At 47.3% G+C, this 22,509-nt stretch overlaps 1 protein-coding gene across 1 annotated transcript in view; it reads left to right on the top strand.

Annotated features, from left to right (window-relative positions):
• KCNJ6 (potassium inwardly rectifying channel subfamily J member 6) overlaps positions 1 to 22,509 on the top strand; it is a 137,893-nt gene that overhangs the window by 79,778 nt on the left and 35,606 nt on the right. Inside the window, exon 2 of the mRNA XM_039857689.1 lies at positions 9,671 to 10,591. Within this exon, the coding sequence (XP_039713623.1) occupies positions 9,671 to 10,591 (921 nt within the window). The remainder of the gene's footprint in view (positions 1 to 9,670; positions 10,592 to 22,509) is intronic.

The raw sequence follows: 22,509 nt of genomic DNA, 5'->3' as shown, positions 1-22,509 counted from the left end.
GGCCTCGCTCCGTCCGCTGCCTCCAGCTCTCCCTGTCGCTAACCACATCGTCGACACTTCCTCTCCCTCGCTTCCTCCCAGACTAGTCACTCCTCACCCCGCTGGGTCTGGCCGTAGACCCCATCACTCAATGACACCACCCCCACCAGAGTCACCAACTGTATTAGTCTCTAGTAGGTCCCACAAGCTAACACAAACGAGGTGGCTTAAAACAACAGAAATTTATTTTTCTCACAGTCTAGAGGTCAGAGTCCAAAATCGAGGTGTTTAGCAAAGCTGTACCCCCTTGAGAGCTCTAAGGGAGAGCCTTCTTTGTTTCTCGGCTTCTGGTGGCTCCAGGCACTCCTTGGCTTATAAGACCATCACCCCAATCCCTGCTTCTGTGGTCGCACAGCCTCTCCTGTGTCTCTGTATGTCCTTTTCTGTCCTTTATGAGGTTGCTCTAATTGGATGTAGGGCCCACCCTAATTCAGTGTCTCATCTTGACCCTCGCCTTAATTACATCTGCAAAGACCCTATTTCCAAATAAGCTCACATTCTGGGCTTTGAGATGGACATGAATTCGGGAGATACACTACTCCGCCCACCAGACTAGTAAATTCCATCTGCCGAGCCCAGTGGACATGGCTCAGTAGCCCTATCCAGCGTTTTTTGGGTTTTTTGGGTTTTTTTTCGGTTACTCAAAACAGAAATAGCTGCCTGTTTCCTACTGATTATTTAGATGATAGAAGCATATTAAGGGAAAATTTAAATATAGAAAAATCAAAGAGAAAGCAAAAACACCCACGACTCAGAGACGGATCAAAATTAACATTCTGGAGGACATTCTTCTACACACACACACACACACACACACACACACACACACACACATACCACGCCAGCATTGACAAACACACACACATTATTGCAGGAAGGCCGTATATGCAAAGTGGACTCTATGTTCCTTATTCTGCTTTTTCACTTTAAACTATTGCCTGGGCAACTTGCCAGGGCAATAAGAAAATACCCATTTATTCGATAAATAGGTGCCACGTGCTGGGCACTTATTCTGGGCCTTGAGATCGGTCGGCAACTAAAACACACACAGACCCCTGCCTTCGGGGACTTTTCTTCCCACGGGAGCAAACAGACAATAGAAAATTAAAAGAATAAATAACTTCTATCATGCTGGAAGCTGGAAACCACTACGAAGAATCAAACAGTAGCTCGAAAGCGGCGACAGGAGTGCTGGGGGTCAGTGGAGGCCGCCCCAACAAGGTGGTCTTTGCCCAAAGCGGTAGAGACTTCAAAACGTTGGAAAATCATTTGCGGTGACCACATAGTATGCCGTTGATTAAGTCTGCAACAATATGCTTAACCAGTGCTCTGCTGACAGATATTTAGGTGTTTCTAATCTTTCACTGTCATAAAAGAGGCTGCAATGTATCCCCTACAGACAATTAATGAACATTTGTGATATCCTTCCCTTAGGATAAAGGTCTACACCCTAATCCAAGACATCTAACCATTTCTAAATTGTGACACCTACTATCGCCGTGTCCTCTGCCGAGACTGCCCATTGACACCTCCCATAATGCATGAGTTTTCAATCCCACGGCCTTCCCCAGAACACACACTCCCAATACTGCATTTGTCACTTATTTTTAATTTTGCTAACTGTAGGTAAAAATCTTATTATATTTGCGTTGCTTTTACTTTGCCACGGTTGAACAGATTTTCCATATGCTTGTCATGTTTGTGTATTTTTTTCTCTTATAAGCTTCTTATTCATTTCCTTCGAACGTTTTTTCTATGGGGCATTTGTTGCTTTTGTAAATCGGAAATATGTGTGCTATGTGTTGCAAATATTTTTCCCGGGTTGTCTTCTTACTTTTCTTACAAACACTTAAATTTTTTTATATTGACAAAAATACCAGCCTTTAAAATAGTTTCTGGATTCCTAGCATGGTTAGAAAGGTTCGCCCAACTTTCAGAATTATAAAAATACATCTTCTACTCCTTCTGTGGGTTTTCTTTGCGTTTAAATCCTTAATTCGCTTGGAATTTATTCTGATACAAGAAATAAGGGAGGAGCGCATCATTTTTCTCCCAAGTGGGCGACCAGTTGTCCCCACAGCGTGTGCCAAATAGACCCACCCCCTTTGCCCCAAGAGGACCCCACGGGCTCCCTGCTGGGCCCCGCCCACTTCCCCTCACCTCCCTCTCACCCTTTCTCAGCTCCTCTCCCGACTCCTCTCCTTCTGATTTTCTATGTAATTGTTTTCCAGGATGCTGACTCCTTTGTTTGCTTCTCACAGACCCTCCAGAACTTTCGCCCATTCCCGTAATTAGAACTCCCCCTCGTACGCACTGACAACCTCCAAATCTGGAGCCCGAGCAGGTCGCTGATAAGCTTCAGCCCCACACACCTGATTTCCCACAGGAGAGCTCACCTGGCTGTCTGCAGACACTAAACCGAACCAGCCCAAGCCAGCACCGACCTCGGCCCTGCTTGTCTCGGCCCTCCCACCCGCCCCCAGACTTCCTCCTGTCCACTCCCCACCACAGTCGCTGACTTCAAAATGACAATAGTTTTGCGTCTTGCTTGACCCCGATCCATTGCCACCTCTCCACCCTCATGCCAGCTCCCTTGATTCATCCCTTGGCCATTTCTCCTTCACTGGCATCCCCCTCCCTCTCTCAGTTCTATAGTTCGGCAAGCTACAGCCCAGTAGTCAAATCCAGTCTGCGGCCTCTTTTTGTATGGCCCATGAATTAAGAATAGTTTTACATTTTCTAAGGATCGTAACAAGTTTTTTCAGACAACAAAAAGAGTAAGTATGCAACAGAGACCGATGTTGCCTGCAAAGCCTGAACTATTTCCTAGTGTCCCTTTACAGAAAAAGTGTGCCAACCCTAGTCTCTAATCCCTATTCCGCACCACTGCCCTCCAGAGGGATCTTTCTAAAACACATAAAAGAGTCAGTCGTATCCCTCCCCGACCTCCTTAGCCTGGCACGAAGGCCTTCGGAGTCTGGCCAGGCTCTCACCCCCTCCTATCCTCACCTGCCTCCAATTACCCCGCCACACACTCTAGTCCAGCACCACAGAACCTCTGCCGTTTCCAGACAAAGCTGTTTCGTGCCTTCGAGACCTTTACACACGCTGTGCCCTCTTCTCAAATGCCCTAACATCCCAGCCTTTGTCGGCCAGGAAGCAGGCACAGGCCCGACAGGTCCTTGAGCAAACCCAACCTGCTCTCCCTCCAGGACGGGTTTCGGTTTGCGCTTGCCGATGTCTTCCCGGGGCCCCGGGCCCTTGCCTCTGTTGCCACGTCGTGTGTCAGTTTGCGGCTTACTTCCGACCAGAGCATTTCCTTCCCGCTGAGGTATTCCTGGAGTTTAGCAGCAGACCTCGCACAGCAAGATGCCCTGCGTTTTGAATTGTCCCCTCCATTCAAGACTGTCAGAGCAAAGTTGCCACATTCTTTAATCTGAGTGGGAGGGAAAAATGTATGAGAAAAGTCCCTAGAGGCTAGACCCTCTAGGGACGCTTAACCGCACAAGAACTACTGAATAGGTGTTTTTTTTTTTATTTATTTAACTGTGACAAAATATATATAACATGAACTTTACCGTTTCAATTATTTTAAGCATACAATCCAGTGGCATTAAGCACATTCACACTGTCGTGCAACCATCACCGCATCTCCAGAATGTTCTATCATCCCAAACAAACAACTCCCCATTTCTTCCTCCTCCTGGTTATCTCTAGTCTACTTTCTCTCCATATGAATTGGCCTATTCCAGGTCCCTCATCTAAGTGAAATCATATACTATTTGTCCTTTTTGGTCTCCCTTATTTCACTGAGCGCAATGTTTCCAACCACGTTGTGGCACTTGTCAGAATTTCCTTTCGAGGCTGAACAAGTCTCATTGTGTGGAAGGAGCCTGTTCTGTCTCTCCATTCACCACTGGATGGACATCAGGGCTCTTTCCACATTAGCTACTGTGGATAACGCTGCCGCGAATGTTGGTGTGCAAGCATCTGTTCAAGTCCCTGCTTTTAATTCTTCTAAGTTTACCATCTAAAAGTGGGATCGCCGGACCGCGTGGTGATTCTGTTTCAGGTTTGGGGGAGCAGCCATATTGTTTTCCACTGCAGCCGCGCCCTGTTACGTCCCACCAAAATCGCGCCGGGTCCCCGTTTCTCCACATCCTCACTGATGCTTCTTCTTTCCCCTTTGTTGTTTGTCTGTTTGGTAATATAAAGCCTCCTGTGCGTGACGTGGTATTTCGTTGCGGTTTTGATTCGCGTTTCCCTAACGACTGGGGATCTAGTGGTGTGGAGCATCTTTTCGTGGGCTTGTTGGCCATTTGTTTCTCTTCTTTGGAGACGTGTCTATTCAAATCGGTCTTTCTGTCCATCTCCAAACTAGGTCGTTTGTTTTTCTGTTGTTGAGTTGTAGGAATTCTTTCTATGTTTCAGACATTAGTCCCGTATCTGATGCGATTAGCAAACCTCATCTCCCCCATTCTGTGTGTTGCCTCTTCACCCGGTAGGTCATTTTTGATGAGGGAGAAGTGATGTGCTGTGTCACTGAAGGCCCTGCCTGAACAACTGAAACGGAACAGAACCCACCAGAAGGGCTGCATCTGTCTCTTTTTCCTGCATTTCACTATACAGCCCTTGGGGTCCCCAGACCTCCAGGACTTTGTCTTGGTGGGGGGGCCACTAGGCTAGTCCCAGGGACAGCTGCCAAGCTCTGTCCCATCGGGCTGTACCCCAGAGTCGTCATCGCTCACCCCTGGGCATTCTGAATTCTCACCGCTGCTCCCCCCACAAGGGGTTTAGTCATGATTTTCTCAGGTTCCCTAAATCCCACACCAGGTAAGCCTGGACATTTTGTTCGGAAATTCCTTTTCTCTTTCTGTTTACAAAGGCAATGTGAACTCGTTCTAGAAAAAAAATCAGAATATTTAAAAAGAAAATTAAAAGCACCTGTAAGTCTCTCACCTCACTTTCACCCCTAGTGCAAAGTACTCCTCTGCAGTGCGCGTCCTTCCAACCTCGAATTCTGCACGTTTGCTTCTGTTAGATTTTTCCCGTGACATTAAATATTATCAAAGTATTTTCTGAATGTTTTCTCATACACTGAGAGTTTCACTCATACAATACACATACCTAGAAATGAAAAATCTCCCATCAGGAGAATACCCATCCCAGCCAGGGACAGCTTCACGCCACAAGCTCCGCATCCAGACTTCAGCCAGGTGATTGCTGCCATCCAGACACCTCGCCCCTTGCAGCGTGTGGCTCTGCCGCGGGTTATTATTTCTTTCCGGTTAAAGTTCAACACTAGGCTCTTTAGCATCTTAGCTCCGTCTGGGTACATTGATGGGCTTTCTAAAACACAGAAAAAGGAAAAGACACAGGGACGGAGAGAGGGGCTCCGGCTTTGTCACACAGACCCACATTTATTCTCAAACTCCGAGAAAGCAGCGGGAGGCGAGGAGACCCAGGGCCTGGTCACCGCGCTCGCGTCCCCCGCGCGCCCTGCGCGCCCACAGTTAGGCGGGGTGCGCCCGCGTTTCCTCTGATCCGCCTGCGCGCGCGATGCTCGAGGACACTCGCGGCTCCGGGCGTGACCGAGTGGACAGCCAGGGGTCCGGGGCAAGTTCTCGCTCTGACGTGGGGTCTGAGGGTGGTGACAAGTTTGTGCCAAGGGCTGTGGAGAGAAGTGTCTGCTTTCTCAACCCTGCGGCGCCCCTCAGAATGCTCTCACAAATGCAGTCTCCCTCTCCAATTCACACCTGGGGCTCCCCGACAGGAAGGAAGGTGAAGAGCTCTGGCGAACATTCCCTTCTGCGTCCCGCTGAGCGCATCTGCATGTGTGGCCTCCTGGGAACTGAACGTGATCATGTGATCAGGCTCAGAATGTTCTGGAATGGCCCTCCCTTCTAGTCCAGTGGTCCCAACGATTGCCCTGGACACAGCCTCGGGCCGGCCCTCCTCTTCTGCCCGCTCCACGCCCGGCCCCTCCCCCTCACCGGCTTGGCCCCGCCTACCCTCTGCTCTCCAGGTGCTCTCACCTGTCATTGGCTCTTTTGGTTTCTCTCAGCTTTGTCCCTGGTTCCCACCAGCCGCTGTGAGGCCAGAGGCCCAGACTTACCTCCCTTGTTGTAAGGGGGGAAATTCTCTTCTACTCTGTTTGGGTCTCAGGTGGGCCTAAGAATTAAATTGACATAAGACAGATCAATAGGAGAAATGCATACAAAATTTATTGAATTTTTACACGTACATGGGACATGTCATGAGAGAATGAAGACCCAAAAAAGCGACCAGAGCAGGAAGCTTTTACGCCATCCAGACAAAGAAGACATTTGCAAAGAGTTGGCAAGACGAAGGGGTTTGGGCTATGGGTAGTAGTGAAGAAATCACCAGGAAGTAGTGGGTTCATTTAACAAGGTTTGTTTATGCAGATTTCTCCACCCTGAATTCCCTGGCCAGGGCAGTAAGGTTGCCTTCCACAGGGGAGATTCATTTCTTGCTTTCAGGACAGAGGAGGGTCAGAGTGTCCTTCTCGCACCCCCCATTTAAGTACCTTTCATCTGAAATAATCGATACGCCCAAGTGGCAAATTTGGGGGTGACACATCCTGAACCCCTTCCCCATCTTCCCATGGGGGCGCCTGCCTCGCCTGCAGGGCCCTTCCGAGGCTACCTTCCCACCACACCCCAACGAAGCTTTGGCTTTCTTTGTTTGCTCCCCCTTGGGTTTGTTTTTAAAGGTCACTTAAGTGGCATGTGTGCCTGCATGTCCCCCAGTGCCAAACACGGGCATCGATTAACCACACGCTAGTGCAGTACAGACGCCGAACCCGAACACCCCGTCCTCGCTCTCCTCCTCCCGCCCCGCTCGTACCCACGCCAGGCCCCCGAGCTGTCTTCCGTCCGCTTCTCCATGCCAGTCCTGCTGCCCCTAAAATTAGAGATAATGTTCAATTTGATAACAGACACACAAAATACATAACAGCTCAAACGCAAGCACTGCTTCCTTCTTTTTTCTAGTCAAGATGGCAGCTCTCTGCCACAGACCCAGGCCCCAGGCCCCTCCATCACCCCCCATAGAAGGGAGGGGCACACACGTTACCTAAGGCCAGAAGGGCACACCTGCCCCAGACTCACCACGTGGCCACCCCTCGACGCAAAGGAGACCAGGAAATGGGGCCCAGGACCGAACAAGAAAAAGGGAACAAACAGATATGGAGGGTCAGCTGGCCGGCTCCCAGGACGGCCCAGAGCACCTCACTCCACTCCCTCATTAGCCGTTCCAACGGGATCCTCAGGACGAACTCCTGGAGCTCGAAGGCTGCAGCCGAGCCAGAAAAAGGGGAAGCAGCTTCAACGTGGGCTGCGGGGGTGGCCTCATTTCCTCCGTGACATTTTAAAGTATGAAATATCACTGAGGACTATTAAGAAGCAGCTAATCTGACAAACTCTCTGCTTCCACCGAAGGACTTTGGGAGGCGAGGCCTCGTGCAGCTTTGCACAGTCCAGAGCTTACCTCGTGCATCAGAGCAAGACCATACATCAGGGCTACACCCAGCCGGGCAGGGTTTGAGCCCAGAGAGTTTGTCCCACATCACATTATGTTTAGAGACTCCCATTCAGGGGAAAATTAACATGGAGATCTCAGCTGTGACCGTGCTGGGCCGCAAACGGTGCCTGGCAAGGCGCACCCACCTTCTCCTTCTCCTTGTCAGATTAGCTGCTTCTTAATAGTCCTCAGTGATATTTCATACTTTAAAACGTCACTTTTGCCAGCAGGAATGTATGTCACTTTCACTTCCATCCACATACTCTACCCCACCTCCAGCTTGCTTCTCTTTGACGCCTTTGCTAGAATCTGTTCTAAGAAGAAAGAAAAAGCAAAATTTCTCCTTTATAAGTGAAGGGCTACTGAGGGGCTATATACGATCTGTCACTCGAAGTTGTCGGCAGGCTCTGCAGACCGCGCGCCGTCTCTCCCTCGTGCTGAGAGATGAAAACAGATCTACGGGATTGATTTTTTAAGGAAGCGAACCAACCATGAGCAAGGTTAATCCATAAGTTCAGTCGGTACCACTCGAATCCCGCCCCTAACTATTTTCTTCTTCAGGCAAATGTTCTCTTGCCAGACTGCATTTCTCTTTTAACCAAGGGAGAAAAATAAATAAAAAATCAATAAAATGTAGTTACCACAGAGAGATTCATGGCCAAATCAAAGGATGCAGAAGGAAAGCTTGGGAGAAGAAATTGCTTATAAGACTTTTAGAAAGCTTTAAAATTATTGGCCGACTGTGCCCACTTCGACAGCACATATACTAAAATTATTGGCTTAATTTGGAGCATCAGCTCCAAATTTCCCTTTGCACTCAGATTCTAGGAGAGTCATCCTAATGCGTCATTAACTAATGATTATACCAATGCATTTATCACAAAAGCCGTCAGGGAAAAAAAAATGACCACCGGCCAAAACTGGAGATATTAAATGTTGAGGCGGAAACTAAATCAAATACGTGAACACATAAAAAGAGAGAGATTTCCCTACCTTTTTTTTTTTTAACCTTGGCATTGAATTAACCAGCAAGACCAGAATTTTTTTTAACTCTGAAATTTGACTGACGATTTAAAGAGCTTGCTCAAAATTCTTACCCTAACTATGAAGAAAGTAGCAAAGCAACAACTTATTACAAAGGAATGTTTATTATATGTCTGTTCCATGCAGGTATATATCATTACGTGGTTTCGTTCAACTTTATGACAACCCCATGAATTGGGTATCATGGTCACCTCGTAACCACGGAAACTGAGACTCGATAAACTTGGATGGTGTATTTGTGTACTTGGGCTGCCATAACAGAATATCACAGACTAGGAGCCTTAAACGACAAAAATTTCTTTTCTGACAGTTCTAGGGGCTAGCAGTTTAAGATCAAGGTGCCGGTGGGGTTGGTTTTGGTGACTTTGGTTGGTCTGGAAGACCCTTCATTCTGGCCTGCAGACGGCCACCTTCTCACTGCCCTCACATGTACTTTCCTCTGTGTGTTCACCCCTGGTTTTCTCCTATAAGCACATCAGTCCTATTGGATTAGCACTCCACCCTTGTGACTCATTAATCTTAACTACCTCCTTAAAGGCTCTATCTCCAAATATAGTCACAGTGGAGGTTAGGGCCCCACCACGTGGATATGGGGGAGGACGCGGTTCAGTCCGTAGCAGACATGCCCAAGAGCCCGCACTGCTAAGTGGTAGGACCGAGGCTGTCTGAGTCCAAACATTGTTTTTATCCAAAGTACACTGCCTCTCCCATGCCTCGGCACCCCAGATAGAATGGGGAGACATCCTACTTTAAGAGCCGTCTCTTAGAACTTGCCGGCAAGGAGACAATTTCACAGCAGGAAGCTCCATGCCAGTGGGAAGGGTGGTGAAGTACAGATGCAAGCTAGACCTCAGAGCACAGGGGGCCACGTCAACTAGAAGCCTGTCCAGACGACACCAAACACAAGCGGCTTCATCCACTCTGTTAATAGCTGTGCAGATAGTATTTGGTTTCATTACCATACACCACCCACGGCATAGTCTCCATTCTGCCCAAAGAGTCGGCATTTCATCTGGTTTTTCTTTTCTTCTCTCCAAACCACCAGCTAACGTCCTGGAGGGCGACTCCATGGATCAGGACGTCGAGAGCCCGGTGGCCATTCACCAGCCAAAGTTGCCTAAGCAGGCCAGGGACGACCTGCCACGACACATCAGCCGAGACCGGACCAAGAGGAAGATCCAGAGGTACGTACGGAAGGATGGGAAGTGCAACGTCCACCACGGCAACGTGCGAGAGACTTACCGCTACCTGACCGACATCTTCACCACTTTGGTAGACCTCAAGTGGAGGTTCAACCTGTTGATCTTCGTCATGGTTTACACGGTGACGTGGCTCTTTTTCGGGATGATCTGGTGGCTGATCGCATACATCCGAGGAGATATGGACCACATAGAGGACCCCTCGTGGACTCCCTGTGTCACTAACCTCAACGGGTTCGTCTCTGCTTTTTTATTCTCAATAGAGACGGAGACCACTATCGGTTACGGCTACCGGGTCATCACGGACAAGTGCCCAGAGGGAATTATTCTCCTCTTAATCCAATCCGTGTTGGGGTCCATCGTCAACGCATTCATGGTGGGATGCATGTTTGTAAAAATATCACAACCCAAGAAGAGGGCAGAGACCCTGGTTTTTTCCACCCACGCGGTGATCTCCATGCGGGACGGGAAGCTGTGCCTAATGTTCCGAGTGGGGGACCTCAGAAATTCCCACATCGTGGAGGCTTCCATTCGAGCCAAGCTGATCAAATCCAAACAGACCTCGGAGGGCGAGTTCATCCCTCTGAACCAGACGGATATCAACGTAGGGTATTACACCGGGGACGACCGTCTGTTCCTGGTGTCACCACTCATCATTAGCCACGAGATCAACCAACAGAGTCCCTTCTGGGAGATCTCCAAAGCCCAGCTGCCCAAGGAGGAACTGGAAATTGTAGTCATCTTAGAAGGAATGGTGGAAGCTACAGGTAAGGCGTGCTGCGTCCTGGGATATCTGTGGGATCGATGCTACGTTAATCTGGATTTGTTGTTCTCATTCATGGCGAAATACGGAACCCTGAACCTCACTCGCTAGTGACACCCTCCTCTCGCTTCATGAAATAGTATTCCTATGTGTCCTTAAGTATATCCACCAAGAATTCTAACCATCGGGCTTTAAAAAGCCCTTTGGAAAATAAATGAATAAATTTAAAAAAAAAAAAAAACGCTGCTTCATATATGTTAAATTTCCAAATATTTACTTAAATTAAAATTTGTCTGGAACATGCTTTTTAAATGGCTCTAAAACATTGCTTAATTTAAATACTTGACGTTATTTATTGCCAAGCCAGGAGGAAGAAGTTAGGCTTTTCAAAGGAAGCCTGACAAATTGCTTTAATAAAAATGCAATTTCACCTCTTCTTTAGGAGCCATTTGCAAGACCCATAGCATTGCTTTTTCTTTTATATCAAGTGACTGCTTGGTGTGTTTCCCCGTACTTTATTTGCTGGATCCCCAGTTGACCCAGTCAGTAATACTAGCAGGAAAGAAACAAAAATTAAAGATCCGTTCGTCATAGTCTTATTGACACTTCTGCTGTTACTGGCTAATCACTGGTGTATTTTAGGGAAGGTGATCTGTTTTCTCAAAATAGAAAAGCAGCCTGTTTTTATTGAAGTCTTCACTCATATCAAACTTCACACGTGTTTACACATCCCAACAGGAGAGCAAGTTCTGCCCATGTCTACCTGTAACATTCCACGAGACAAAGCCATAAACTCTGGCTTCAGCTAAACTGATGCCCCACGGGGAAAGTATAAGGTAGAACCCAAATTTATCAGTTTCTTTACTCTTCTTCTGAGTGTCGCTATCAGCCTTGGGATCCTGCTTAGTTATGCAATTTACCCTTCTGTGCTTTGAAGTCTTCGACTGGAGGCTCGGGGTTGGTTTATATAATCTGAAAATGCATGGCCAGTTGCCTGGCTCCAGATTCTTCATCAACCTGATCTCAGTCATCCCTTCACAGCAAAGTCATTGTTCCCCTGTCTCTGTCTCCCGGTACCCAGCAGGCAAGGTCATAACCTCTCGCCAGATTCTCTCTCGTGGTGCTGGAAACTTTTGCGATCGGTTTTTTAAATGCCACTAGTAACGACAATGTGAGTAAAAGGCTCTGCGTGGAGCTCGGTGATAGGACTGAGCTCCCTTCCGTAGACAAAGGAACGTGGCCCTAACCGGCAATGGCTTAAAGAATGACAAAGTAATTACCGTGAAGTCCTCAGTAAGCGCTGCAGGTGTGGACAGGGCCACCTGCACCTTAAGCCTGACTTCGGGTGTACCCGTGAAGCAATAGTTGTTGGGTCGGGGGTTGGGGTGCGGGGAGAAGAAGGGGAGGAAGAGAGAGGGGGAGGAAGCAATTTAAACAGGCAGCTCGGCCGTTTCTCACAGACCAGAAACTTCTTCCACTCAGCTGAGCCCAGGGACTCTGGGTCCCCCTAGTGGTGGCCACTGAGATGCAGCCTCCGGCAGTATAAACTGACCGCTCATGATGGATGCAGTTTTAACATTAGATTTCTCACTATAAATTCTCCAAATAGGGCACGAGGGAGGGCAGTGGACAAGCCTTGTTATCACTGGTATTTGATACTTGTCTCTGAGCTCCAGAAGCAAAAGCCACTGGAAATAAAAGTACCCTCTGGTTCCTGGCCGTGCTCTGAGCTCCACACGGCAGGAGCTGAGCTCGCATTTTCTCAAGCTAAAGCTCAATCTAGAAAAATAAATGAATCCAGAACGAGTGTGCTATCCTTGTGGCATCTCCGAGTCGGCGTTCTCCCCAGGCAGGTCCTGTCTTTCTGATGACAGCTTGGAATGAATGAGCCTTTCCAAAGCTGGAAACATCGTCTTCTTGGTAATTAACAGTGATATTTGCCTCTGAGCACTTGGAGGCCTTTCCATTGCTTTTTTAGAGAAAAATGGGTAGGTGCCAGCAAAAAAAAAAAATCCCTGTTCCTGGGAAAAAGCAACCATTATTATTATTTTTTTTTAATAGTTTTCCAACTTCTGGGAAGTAGAAGGGGAAGAGTGTTCTAGAAAGTTCTGGGTTCATCTGGAATCTGGACACATCTTGATCCTTTCCTGATGGGATTCATACAATTCAGTACTTCCAGCGCATCTAATCACTTAAGCTTCAGAGAGATACTCTTTATTTGTGAATGAAAAGCACAGTTGGTATTTATGGGCAATAAACGGGCCCTTAGTGGGGAGAAATGCTTCAATGAGTCAAAGCCACAGGAAAAAAATAAAAGTGGACCGGATGTTCAGTGAGAAAAACAAATTCACAAGGATCTAATTATTCATCGTAGAGCTAATGGGAAGGCAAAGGCCATGAAAACAGCAAGCTGACACAAAACGGCTTCCGCTTTACCCGTTTCTTCTGTCAAAAACATCTTAGTTGGCTTTAAACTATTATCAGTGATCTCAATTAGCGGGCTTCTTTCAAGGGTGAGCCCCACGCTGCAGCCTTGACACGGTGTCACGCACGTCGTGGGCACACAGTGATCACGATGCGGTGTTTTTTTGGAGATCTGCTCTATCCCGCAGGAGGCTGGCCGCCTGGGTCCTTCAGTCCTCTGGGTCTCAGGCTTAGCACAGGCCACTCGATTCTCCCCTGACACATAATGTTGCAATGCCAGCTGTGCTTCAGCAAGCCCGCTTTGTCACCACACTCAGAGTCAGGCTCATTTTGAGAAAATGAAAGTAAGATCCTTGAAGATAGGCCGCATGTCTTGCCCGCATTCGATGCCCTGCAGGTGTTAGCCCCAGTCCTACACTCGATGAGTTCTCCGATCTTATGCAAGGCAGACTCGCACCTGCAAAAGACAGACTCACATCCTTGGTGGGTGGCTTCGGTCCAGTCCCGCCCAGAGGCGGAGGGACGTATCCCGTGACCTCTCGAGAACCTTCCAGTCATGTGATTCTATTTTTGAAATTGAATCAAACCCTGGAAAATTCTGACACCAGCCACCCAGACATCTGGGAACTGGTCGTGTCTTATCCCACAAATATATTTTTAAAGGGGGCCCTTTATGCTCCTGACACGTGGGTGATTTTGAGATAGTGATGTTTACAGAAGGGTTCAGAGCACGTAAACAAACACGCTCACCAGCTGCGGCGAATGTGTATTAAAATAGTAAAGCATTCATATAGACTGTTATTTATAGAGGGCAAATTGGCCTGGAGGCTAGATGACAGCCACACAGAGCTGGGCCTGGTGCCAGCCAGCGCCTCACTATAGCCTTTCTGATTGATGAACTTCCATATTTACCCCCAACGATTATGCAACGGTGACGAGCAGCCCTTTCCAACACCTCAGCAAATGTGCCCGGTCAGGATGAATCCCCACTAAGCTTTTTTTTTTACATTTTTTATTATGGAAACTATAAAACTTATCCAAGAATAGGCCAAATAGTACAATTAATTCCCATGTTCCCATCATTTAATTTCTATAACTGTCAATTCATGGCCAAAACTCGTTCCCTCTATTCACCACTCACTAACTCCCCACCCCCACCAGCATCATATTATTATATCTGCAAAAATTTCAGTACGTGTCTCTAAGGACTTTTTAAAACATAACTATAACACCATAACTATAACACCTAAATTAATTAATGATCCTCAGATATGATATCTACTAAGTATTTCAATATCCAGTTGTCTCACAAATGTGGTTGTTTTTTTTTTTTTACTTTAATGATTTGCTTGTTTGAATCAGGATCGAAATGAGATCTCCTTTAAGCCTCTTAATCTGTGAGTTCCCCTTCCATCTCTGTGGGTCTTTTTCCTTTCCTTTTAAGTTTTCCCCAAAGAAGAGAACTTCCAGAAGATTTAAATACTGCATAGAAAACTAGGGAAAGTGGCAGGTGGGAAGAAGCGAATTGAGTGAGGATGTACTAGGTAACACTTTACGGATGAGGCATCAGGACCCACTGCCCAAGGCGGTGTGTGTGGGTTACCATGGAGGAGCAGGGAGGGTGCATCAGAGGGAGCAGAGCAGAAATGGGTAAAGGCAAACCGCCCTTCACCCCAGGTCAGTTGGGTTCCACAGCCAGAGTAACGTTATTTACATAGAGTTTAGCCTCGTCAGTCACGGCATTTTAGAGTTGAAAGGTGTCTTTCCCAACTCTGACTTCACGGATGAGGAAATGGAGATCCAGCAAGACCAGCTAAGGCCAAGGAGCTCCCGGCAGAGCGAGAACTTGAACGCTAAGACCACTGATGGTGTCGTTCGGCCTCTAAGTGCGCTTTGCCTCATGAACGCTGTTGGTTCAGGAAGGTTCCATAGAGAAACTCATTCAAAAGAGACAGCTGGTCTACGAGGCACAGACATGTTTTCTTCTCTTTCCTTCCACCCTTAGTTCCTCTTTCTTTAAGCTTTCTCCGTTGGTCTCGATTCATTTTCAAATTCTTTATGCATTTATACGGATTTTTAACCATCATATATTTAAAAAGAGATGGGCTGCGAAAGAGTTCTGAAGTCGAAATTAAGTAAACATAGTCTACACAAACGTCCCTGGAAAATAAAATGTTCTGTCCCATGTGACTTTCAAGCACCGTTTTTCTTGGCCGTCATCAAAACGCCACTTCTCTGTAATAGGGGAAAATATGCGATCACGGAGTTTCGAGGGTTTGAGAAGGTAGCATTTCTCAGGTTAGCATTACAGTTCTCTTAAGCCATTTCTAGTAATAACATTTCATAGCCGTTACGGTTTTCAAATCTTGTTTTCTCCTTTCAGTAAGTTACCGTTAATCCCTCAATCGGCAAGCCATTTCTGCCGAATTTATTATGTTCTGCTTAAGACTCGCAACCCCGACTACCTCGCCTGGGAAAAGAGTTAATTGATGACATCTGAAATGCTAAGCACTTGGGTGAAAATCTCCTGGTAAATCTCTATAATGAGTAATTTTTAGAAAATCAAAGATGTGTGGATTTATTTTTCCTACAGAGAAATCTACCATTCATCAGCATCAAGAAATCCAACAATCCTTTCTCCTTTCAGCATGAGCTGCGAGTGACCTATTCAGGGCTTCCTTCCAAAATGTCCACCTCAATATAATAGATCTCGGTAGTGTCGATAGCTGGGTAAAACCTGGTAACACATGCTCCCCAAATATGACGAACTTTTTGTGAGCCTCAGCAGTTTCGGGACACTGTTCTGGTTCACCAAATGTCCTAAAAAATCAGAGGTTGGATGCCTCTAAAAGGAAGACTGCTGTAACTCTGTTAAAATTTCCCATAACTTAAAAGGCAATTGAGGTCCCGTAATAAACAATGCATCAAATTCACCATATATTACTGTGATCGAAAAGAGCAAAATACTGGATCATTCTAAAATTGGTCATGATTAAAACACCAGTTCCAGAAAATTCATTGTTCTGCCTTCTCCAAATGACCCATGAGTAGCTACTAAAATTATGGCCACACAATATATGGAATTTAGAATTCAAACCCAAGGGGGGGTGGGGAATGGACTAGCACCTAAAGGTCAGCTCTGACTCCAGGTCTAAAGTCAACACTCACGTTAGGAATAAATTTCGCCTTTCAAATTAAGAGATGAGTGTTGAATAGTGGGCCGCCTCTGATGAGCGTATCCTTACATAAATAGTTTCATTATTTCCTAGGGCATTCAGTAATAGAAGTATTGACAGCATGTTGCCAGTGAGACAGTTCCACTCAGCACTTTCTCATGACTGGGAGAGGATCGTGGGGAAAAATTATATAAATTACACATGCACGCATGCACACACACACACACACACACACACCCTCTAAACAGCCAGAGGTGCCTCTTCCCCAGTAAGTAGGCCTTGTTCCTCCATTCTACGCCAACCCACTTACAAATCTTGTGTGTCGTACTCTGTAGTGCGCCTCTTTTGTGAAGGGATCTCGCTCAGCAGCAGCCCACTTTATCTGTGCTTCTTTGTGTCATTTAGCGTCAGACCATCTTGGGTTGCTGCCCTCACTGGCTGGCTCGACCTCTCCGTGCTCTAGCATCACCGCTCTAACACGGGAACAAAAATGCTGGCTACCTCACCAGTGGCCTTTCCACTTCCCAGATCCTATTAGATCATTTCTTCTCCCGCAGACCCTGCACGGGAGAGGCAATAGAAAGCACAGTTTTCTGAGGACGGGAAGCCAGGCAGTCAGGAGGGCCAACCCCGGTGGGTGGCATCACTGTTTCCAGGGTCCCTGCCGCTGGCACCTCCACAGAATGGCCAATGACTCCTCTCCGAAGGCCTTCAGAATAGTCAAAACGGCACATGTTAACCTGTGATAGCCAGCGGAAAGGACGCACGCTCACGGCATGAGAGCAAATGCCAGCCTGGCCTCTGCCCCACACACCCACTGTGAATTGCAGACCGATTGAGTCTGAATCAATGAGGGCCACTGGATTCAGAAAAAAGCTTTGCGTTTGTGTAGATCGTAACGCGTCATCATTATCGTTTCTGCCCAGTGAACATGAATCTAGATTATTCTCAGGTCTTCTAAAGCAACCGCTCAGTGAGGACGAGACCGATAATCTGCATTTGAAACAATATTTCTAGAATCTCAATTCCTCCCCCAGGTTTTTCATAAGAATTCTGAGTGATCAGTTGATTTGGAGAATGTATTTTTGGGCTGCTAACTCAGCTCAACTAAATAACGTTTACCTACGTAGTCAGTCCTTATAGGTACTTCTACTTTAAAGTATAGATGTATTTCAACAAAGTGGACAGTACATGTGAATTTCTACATAGCCAATTCCATTGATCTCTGTTTACTAAAAATGATGAACATCCTGCAGCAGTCTTTGGCTACATCGTGCTGCAAAAACAAACAACTCCAAGGGCTCCAGACACAAAAGTTGATCTCATTCACAGTCCATGCGAGCTGGGGCTCTGCTCGCATCCTGCTTAGTCCAGGATGCAGACCGAGGAGCAGCTCTGGGTGGAACAGGCCATTCTCATGGCAGGGAGTAAAAAGGGGAATGGCAGAACGCCTCGCTTCTGCTCACCATTTATTAGTCATAGCAAGTCATATGGCAATGCCTGCTGTCCACGGAACGGGGAAATAATATTCTCTCACGGAGACTTGAAGTCGAGAACAAAATAATACAATCTACCGCAGATAGCCTAGTGGTTTTGAAAACCAGTAGACTGAGTTGAAAACTTTTTGCAAGTTTAGGTTTAAAAATGTGTGGTAGCCATTCGTGTTGCTCACCAGATACGTCCAGCTTTCATCCTTCCAGACACATGGCTAGGTTCACATCTTCCTGTCCCCTTCGAGCACGGTCTTGTGACTCACATTTGTCCCAGCAGCATAAGCATAAGCCGTGATCATGACTCTGGTGAAAACTTTACAAGGTAACAGGTAACATGTCTCCTTCCCACTAATCTGCGGCTCTCCTAGAAGCACATGTCACAGTGAAGCCTCTGCCATCCTGGGCCTTTGACTGGCTTTGAGGAGTAGACGCCTGCCAAGTCACTTAGGTCATGTAGTATGACTGGAAACGACTTTACGTTGTATTAAGTGAAATGTGGTTTGTTTGTTACCACGGTAAAATCTCGTCTATCTTGCCTGATACAAAATGTCATGCTAACGTTCTGACAAGTTAGCTGTTGTACACAGCTAACGACTCAGACTCTCCATGAGTTTGCGGCTGGCTACTTTGCGGAACTCCCTCCTTTAAATTCTACGTTTATTAGTTAAGACATTCAGGTCTGATCATCTGAATTCAAATTTTGTCTCCATTCCTGATTATCCATATCACCAAACTTCTGCCATTCTGAAAAATGGGGATGATACTTATATTTACAAAAGGATTCCACGAGGTAGTACATGCGAGTCACACATCCTGGGACCTGGTACGCAGTGAGCATTCAGTAAATTTAGAGAGCGATTCGATAATTCTGCAAACCATACTGTTCTCATCCGTTAGTCATTAGGTGCCTGTTGGATGCCTGTTACTTTATTAGATGCTTTATGTAGATTATTTCCAATCCTCGGAATGATTCTGAAAAGGAGGCGCCATCCTGTTCAATAAATAAGGCGACGGACGGAGTGGGGAGAGAGTACCATGGCCAAGTTCACCAGCCAGTGGGACGGTAAAGCCAGGATTCGGCCCCGAGGCTGCACACCCCCCACTCTGTCTGCCCCGGCGCCTCTCTGGAGGAGGCACGGTGCCCAAGGTCGCGCTTCAAGCAGTCGTCATCAACTGAAGTTTCTTAGTGCACTGACAATCATGGCTCGATGATCTGGTCCCTTTTGATTGCTGGCCTTGGCTTCCCCATCAGAGTCCCCTCTCTGACCACAGAAGGAAGGCCGGGCAACCTGCTCCTGCATAACAGCACTGAGTCTCTGGACAGGGCACCTGGGTGCCCACACTCAGATTCCGTCCAGCGCAGCGTTATCGGGTGACCGTGCCCGCTGATGTTCTGGGCGAAGCCCATCCAGAACAGCCTGGTGCCATCTCAAGTATAACTCAGAGTTCCACCCAGCAGCCAGCTCACAAGCCCTTAGAGAAGTTAAAAATAAAGTTTAACATTAAAAGGGAAGAACCAATGTTAACTCTGTCAGAAAGAATTATAATAAAAATATTTAGGCTTTGACCAGCCTCATTAAACCCATCTGCAAAACATCCAACAAGACCCTTTTTTTTTAGGTTTCATAATGATGATCATTTCTCTCTAGTCACTGAGGCCATCCTTGGAAGCTTTTAATTAAGCATTTGCTAAGTAAATACATTTCCTTTTACATTTTCTGAAGTATATTCTATACCGGGTGAATATTAATAGAAATCTGTGATGACAAATGGATAAAAGAAGGACCGATGGGTAATGACATAAGGGAAGAACACACGGTGTGCAGGAGACAGACTAAAGATGGGGGATCTAACTGATGCTCTGTTCACATGGGACCAAAACTAAATGCATTTGATACAACTCGGAGAGCTGAAGTGGTGTAAAGCATCCGTCCTCTATTTGCTTCAGATCATCGGTCATGTATACTGTCTGTCTCCCCAAACAAAGTCGGAAAAGCTGTACAACCTAAGAAGAACAAAGATGGTGCTGGTCCGTGGATCCTGCAGAAGCTGCTAAGAATCCACACGGTCTAACATGGAACCAGAAAGATTGCCAGACACCTCGCGGGGTCTTTCCAGAACAATTTCCTTGTGTTCACCCGGAGGGACCTCAGCATATTCAGCCTGGCCTACAGACCCCATGTCAGCCCCCAAGGCTACGGGAAGAGAAAGATCACATTTATTAAGCCAACCACAGATGGGTCGTGACTACCTTCAAGGAGGTGGGCAGCTTCACTGGCCACCAGCAAACCAGGCCAAGAGCGAGGAAGGGCAGTGTTTCAACACAACGTCACAGCCTCCACTGCTGTGGGCACCTGGCACAGCGCCACATGCTGTGCTTGGCGGATGGACTAGGAAAAGCCTCATCTGTGGCTGGGAACGCCCACTCCTGATACTGGAGAGGACAGCTGTGGGCACTCTGAGCTCCTCTGTCAGCCAAGCAAGGGTCCTCCATCACCACACTGCAGGGCAGAATGGCACGGCGAAGTTTCTTTCCTTGAGTTCAGTCTGAAACGTGCTCGGCTGGGTAGGAGGGGTCGCCTCATGAACGCTGAGCCTCCATAACCTGGGGAGGTGGCGGACCAGCAGGCAGGAGGCAGAAAAAGGTGCAGTCATCTTCAGTTCTCATACATCCTGCCCTCTGGTCTCTCTTTACGAGTAAGCAAAATCTGTAGGTGGATCCAAGGAGCATACATTTACATTTAAACACTTAGCCTGGTTTTTGTTTGTTTGTTTGTTTTCCATTGTCCTTTCTCTTTAATCTTCCAACACCACTCTCTCTCAGGGAACAACCTGGCTTCACAATTAGATGAGACAATGTTTAAAAACTCAGACTGGAACACTGGCATCCTCACAGGGCCATATGTACCACCTGGGCCTTTAACCACCGTCTTCCCTCTCGTTCCTGTAGAGCCTTGTTCAATCCAAGGTCAATGCTTGTTCAATCCAAGGCCATTCCTTCGCCTACTCAAAGACTTTTAGGCCGCACCATCTCCTTTCTTTCCTCCATCATCGATCTTTTTCTTAATGGTTTATTTCCATCGACATGAAGACATTCCCCAATATCTACCGTTTTCAGGAACAAACAATAAACAGAACTATACTTCTCTTGGTACCATGTCCCAGCGAGGTCTCGTTTCTCAACTCTCCTTCTCACGTTACCCCTAGAAAGAATCGCCTGTCATCTCCATTGCCACTTTTTGACTTCCCACCCCAAATGGGCCCCCATTCCGAGCACGACACTGAGACTTGCCAACAGTGCCCATCCTGACAACTCCCAAGGAGAAACTAGAGATTCTAGAATCCTCTAGAATCTGTTCCCCTCTCCATCTTCCCCACATTCACAAATGTCATCGTCAACCGTGCAATGACATGTCAAGAACTGCAGCCGCATCATTAAGTCATCTTGTTCCCCTACCGTGCAGAAGCTCTATAGATATGACTTCCAAGAAACATCCATCTCTATGGCAACCACTCCAGATTCGGTTGTCATAACGTGGAGGCAATGGCGTTCAACCAGGTCTTTCCTTTGACCACCCTACAAAAGTCTGTTTTGCACATCGCAGCCAGAGAGCAGTGAGTAAAGCGTAAGTCAGAACAAGTCATTCTCAGGTCGAAAGCCCTCCAGTGGATTCCCACTGCCCTCGGGAAACCCGGGCTCCTCGCCGCAGCCTGCTCCTGCCTCTGCCCGTCTTCTCTCAGCTCTGCCCACTCTTCCACCTGACTCGCCATGCTGCGGCCACCTGGCTTCTTCCATCATGAGCACAGAGCTCTTACACGGGGAGGTCTTCCAGAATTGCCCAATAGAAACCAGCTCCCATCGCTGTGCGGCCATCGTGCTGTGTAGAACTTGTCGCTAGCGGATGTTATTTTGTTGACTTGTTTTTTTAACAATTCAAATGTAAGCTCTGTGAGAGGAGCGCCTCGCCCTGCTCTCTGCTACACTCCCAGGATCTGGAGCTGTTCTCGGACCATAGTAAGCACTGTTTAAATACGTAGATGCAGAATAAAGAATTGGAGGAATGGATGGGTGAAATGTCTTATATGATCACAAACCAGGTTGGCCCTTTAAGCACTAGAGAAAGTCTAGTCATTGAAAATTGTGGGCGGAAAATCAGCATCGTCCTGGTCAGCCCAAAGCCTCTCCCTCCCGACAGTGGGAATCACTCAGGAACTGGTTCCAACCACCCCGCTCAGTCCTTAGCAGTCTCCTTCCAGGCTCCCTCCTACTCCCTGCCATTGAAAATGTTGGTGGCTCCCCCGCACTGTGTCCTGGGCCCTCATCACTGCCTCCTGTGCATTCTCCCAAAGCAAACCATCCCTGCCTCTTGGAATCAACTCCTATAGATGTGCAGGTGGTTCTCACAGGTACAGCTGAACACGTGTCTTCTGAGCTTCAGATTCAGACAGCCAGCTATCTCGGACATCACCAGATAAGTGGCTCTCAGGTCCCATAAAGCTAACTTGTCCTAAACTCAGATCTGCTCCCTTTCCCAGGAGGAACTGCTAGTCTCCCAGTTGAAGGTCAGAAACTTGGCTATCATCTTGGGTACCACAGACTTCTCACTCCCAACCATTTCCCTAAGTCCTGGGCTGCTGCTAGCCCATAGGGCTCTTGGGTACAAATGAGGAAAAGACATTCCTCCTCAAGACATCTATTGCCATCTGCCGGGAATTTCTGTCATAAATATACAAATCTATATCCCGCCCCCATCTTAGATGTAGCGAGTCGTGCAGTATACAACCTGCACAGCTGTACATGGCAGCCCTAAGTTTGTCCATTCCATCTC

This window comes from Pteropus medius, unplaced genomic scaffold (genome assembly GCF_902729225.1).
Source record: "Pteropus medius unplaced genomic scaffold, Ma_sr-lr_union100, whole genome shotgun sequence".
In the NCBI taxonomy this organism is placed as follows: Eukaryota; Metazoa; Chordata; class Mammalia; order Chiroptera; family Pteropodidae; genus Pteropus; species Pteropus medius.
The sequence above is the reverse complement of the archived record's forward strand: the minus strand, read 5'-3'. Positions and strand labels throughout refer to the sequence as shown.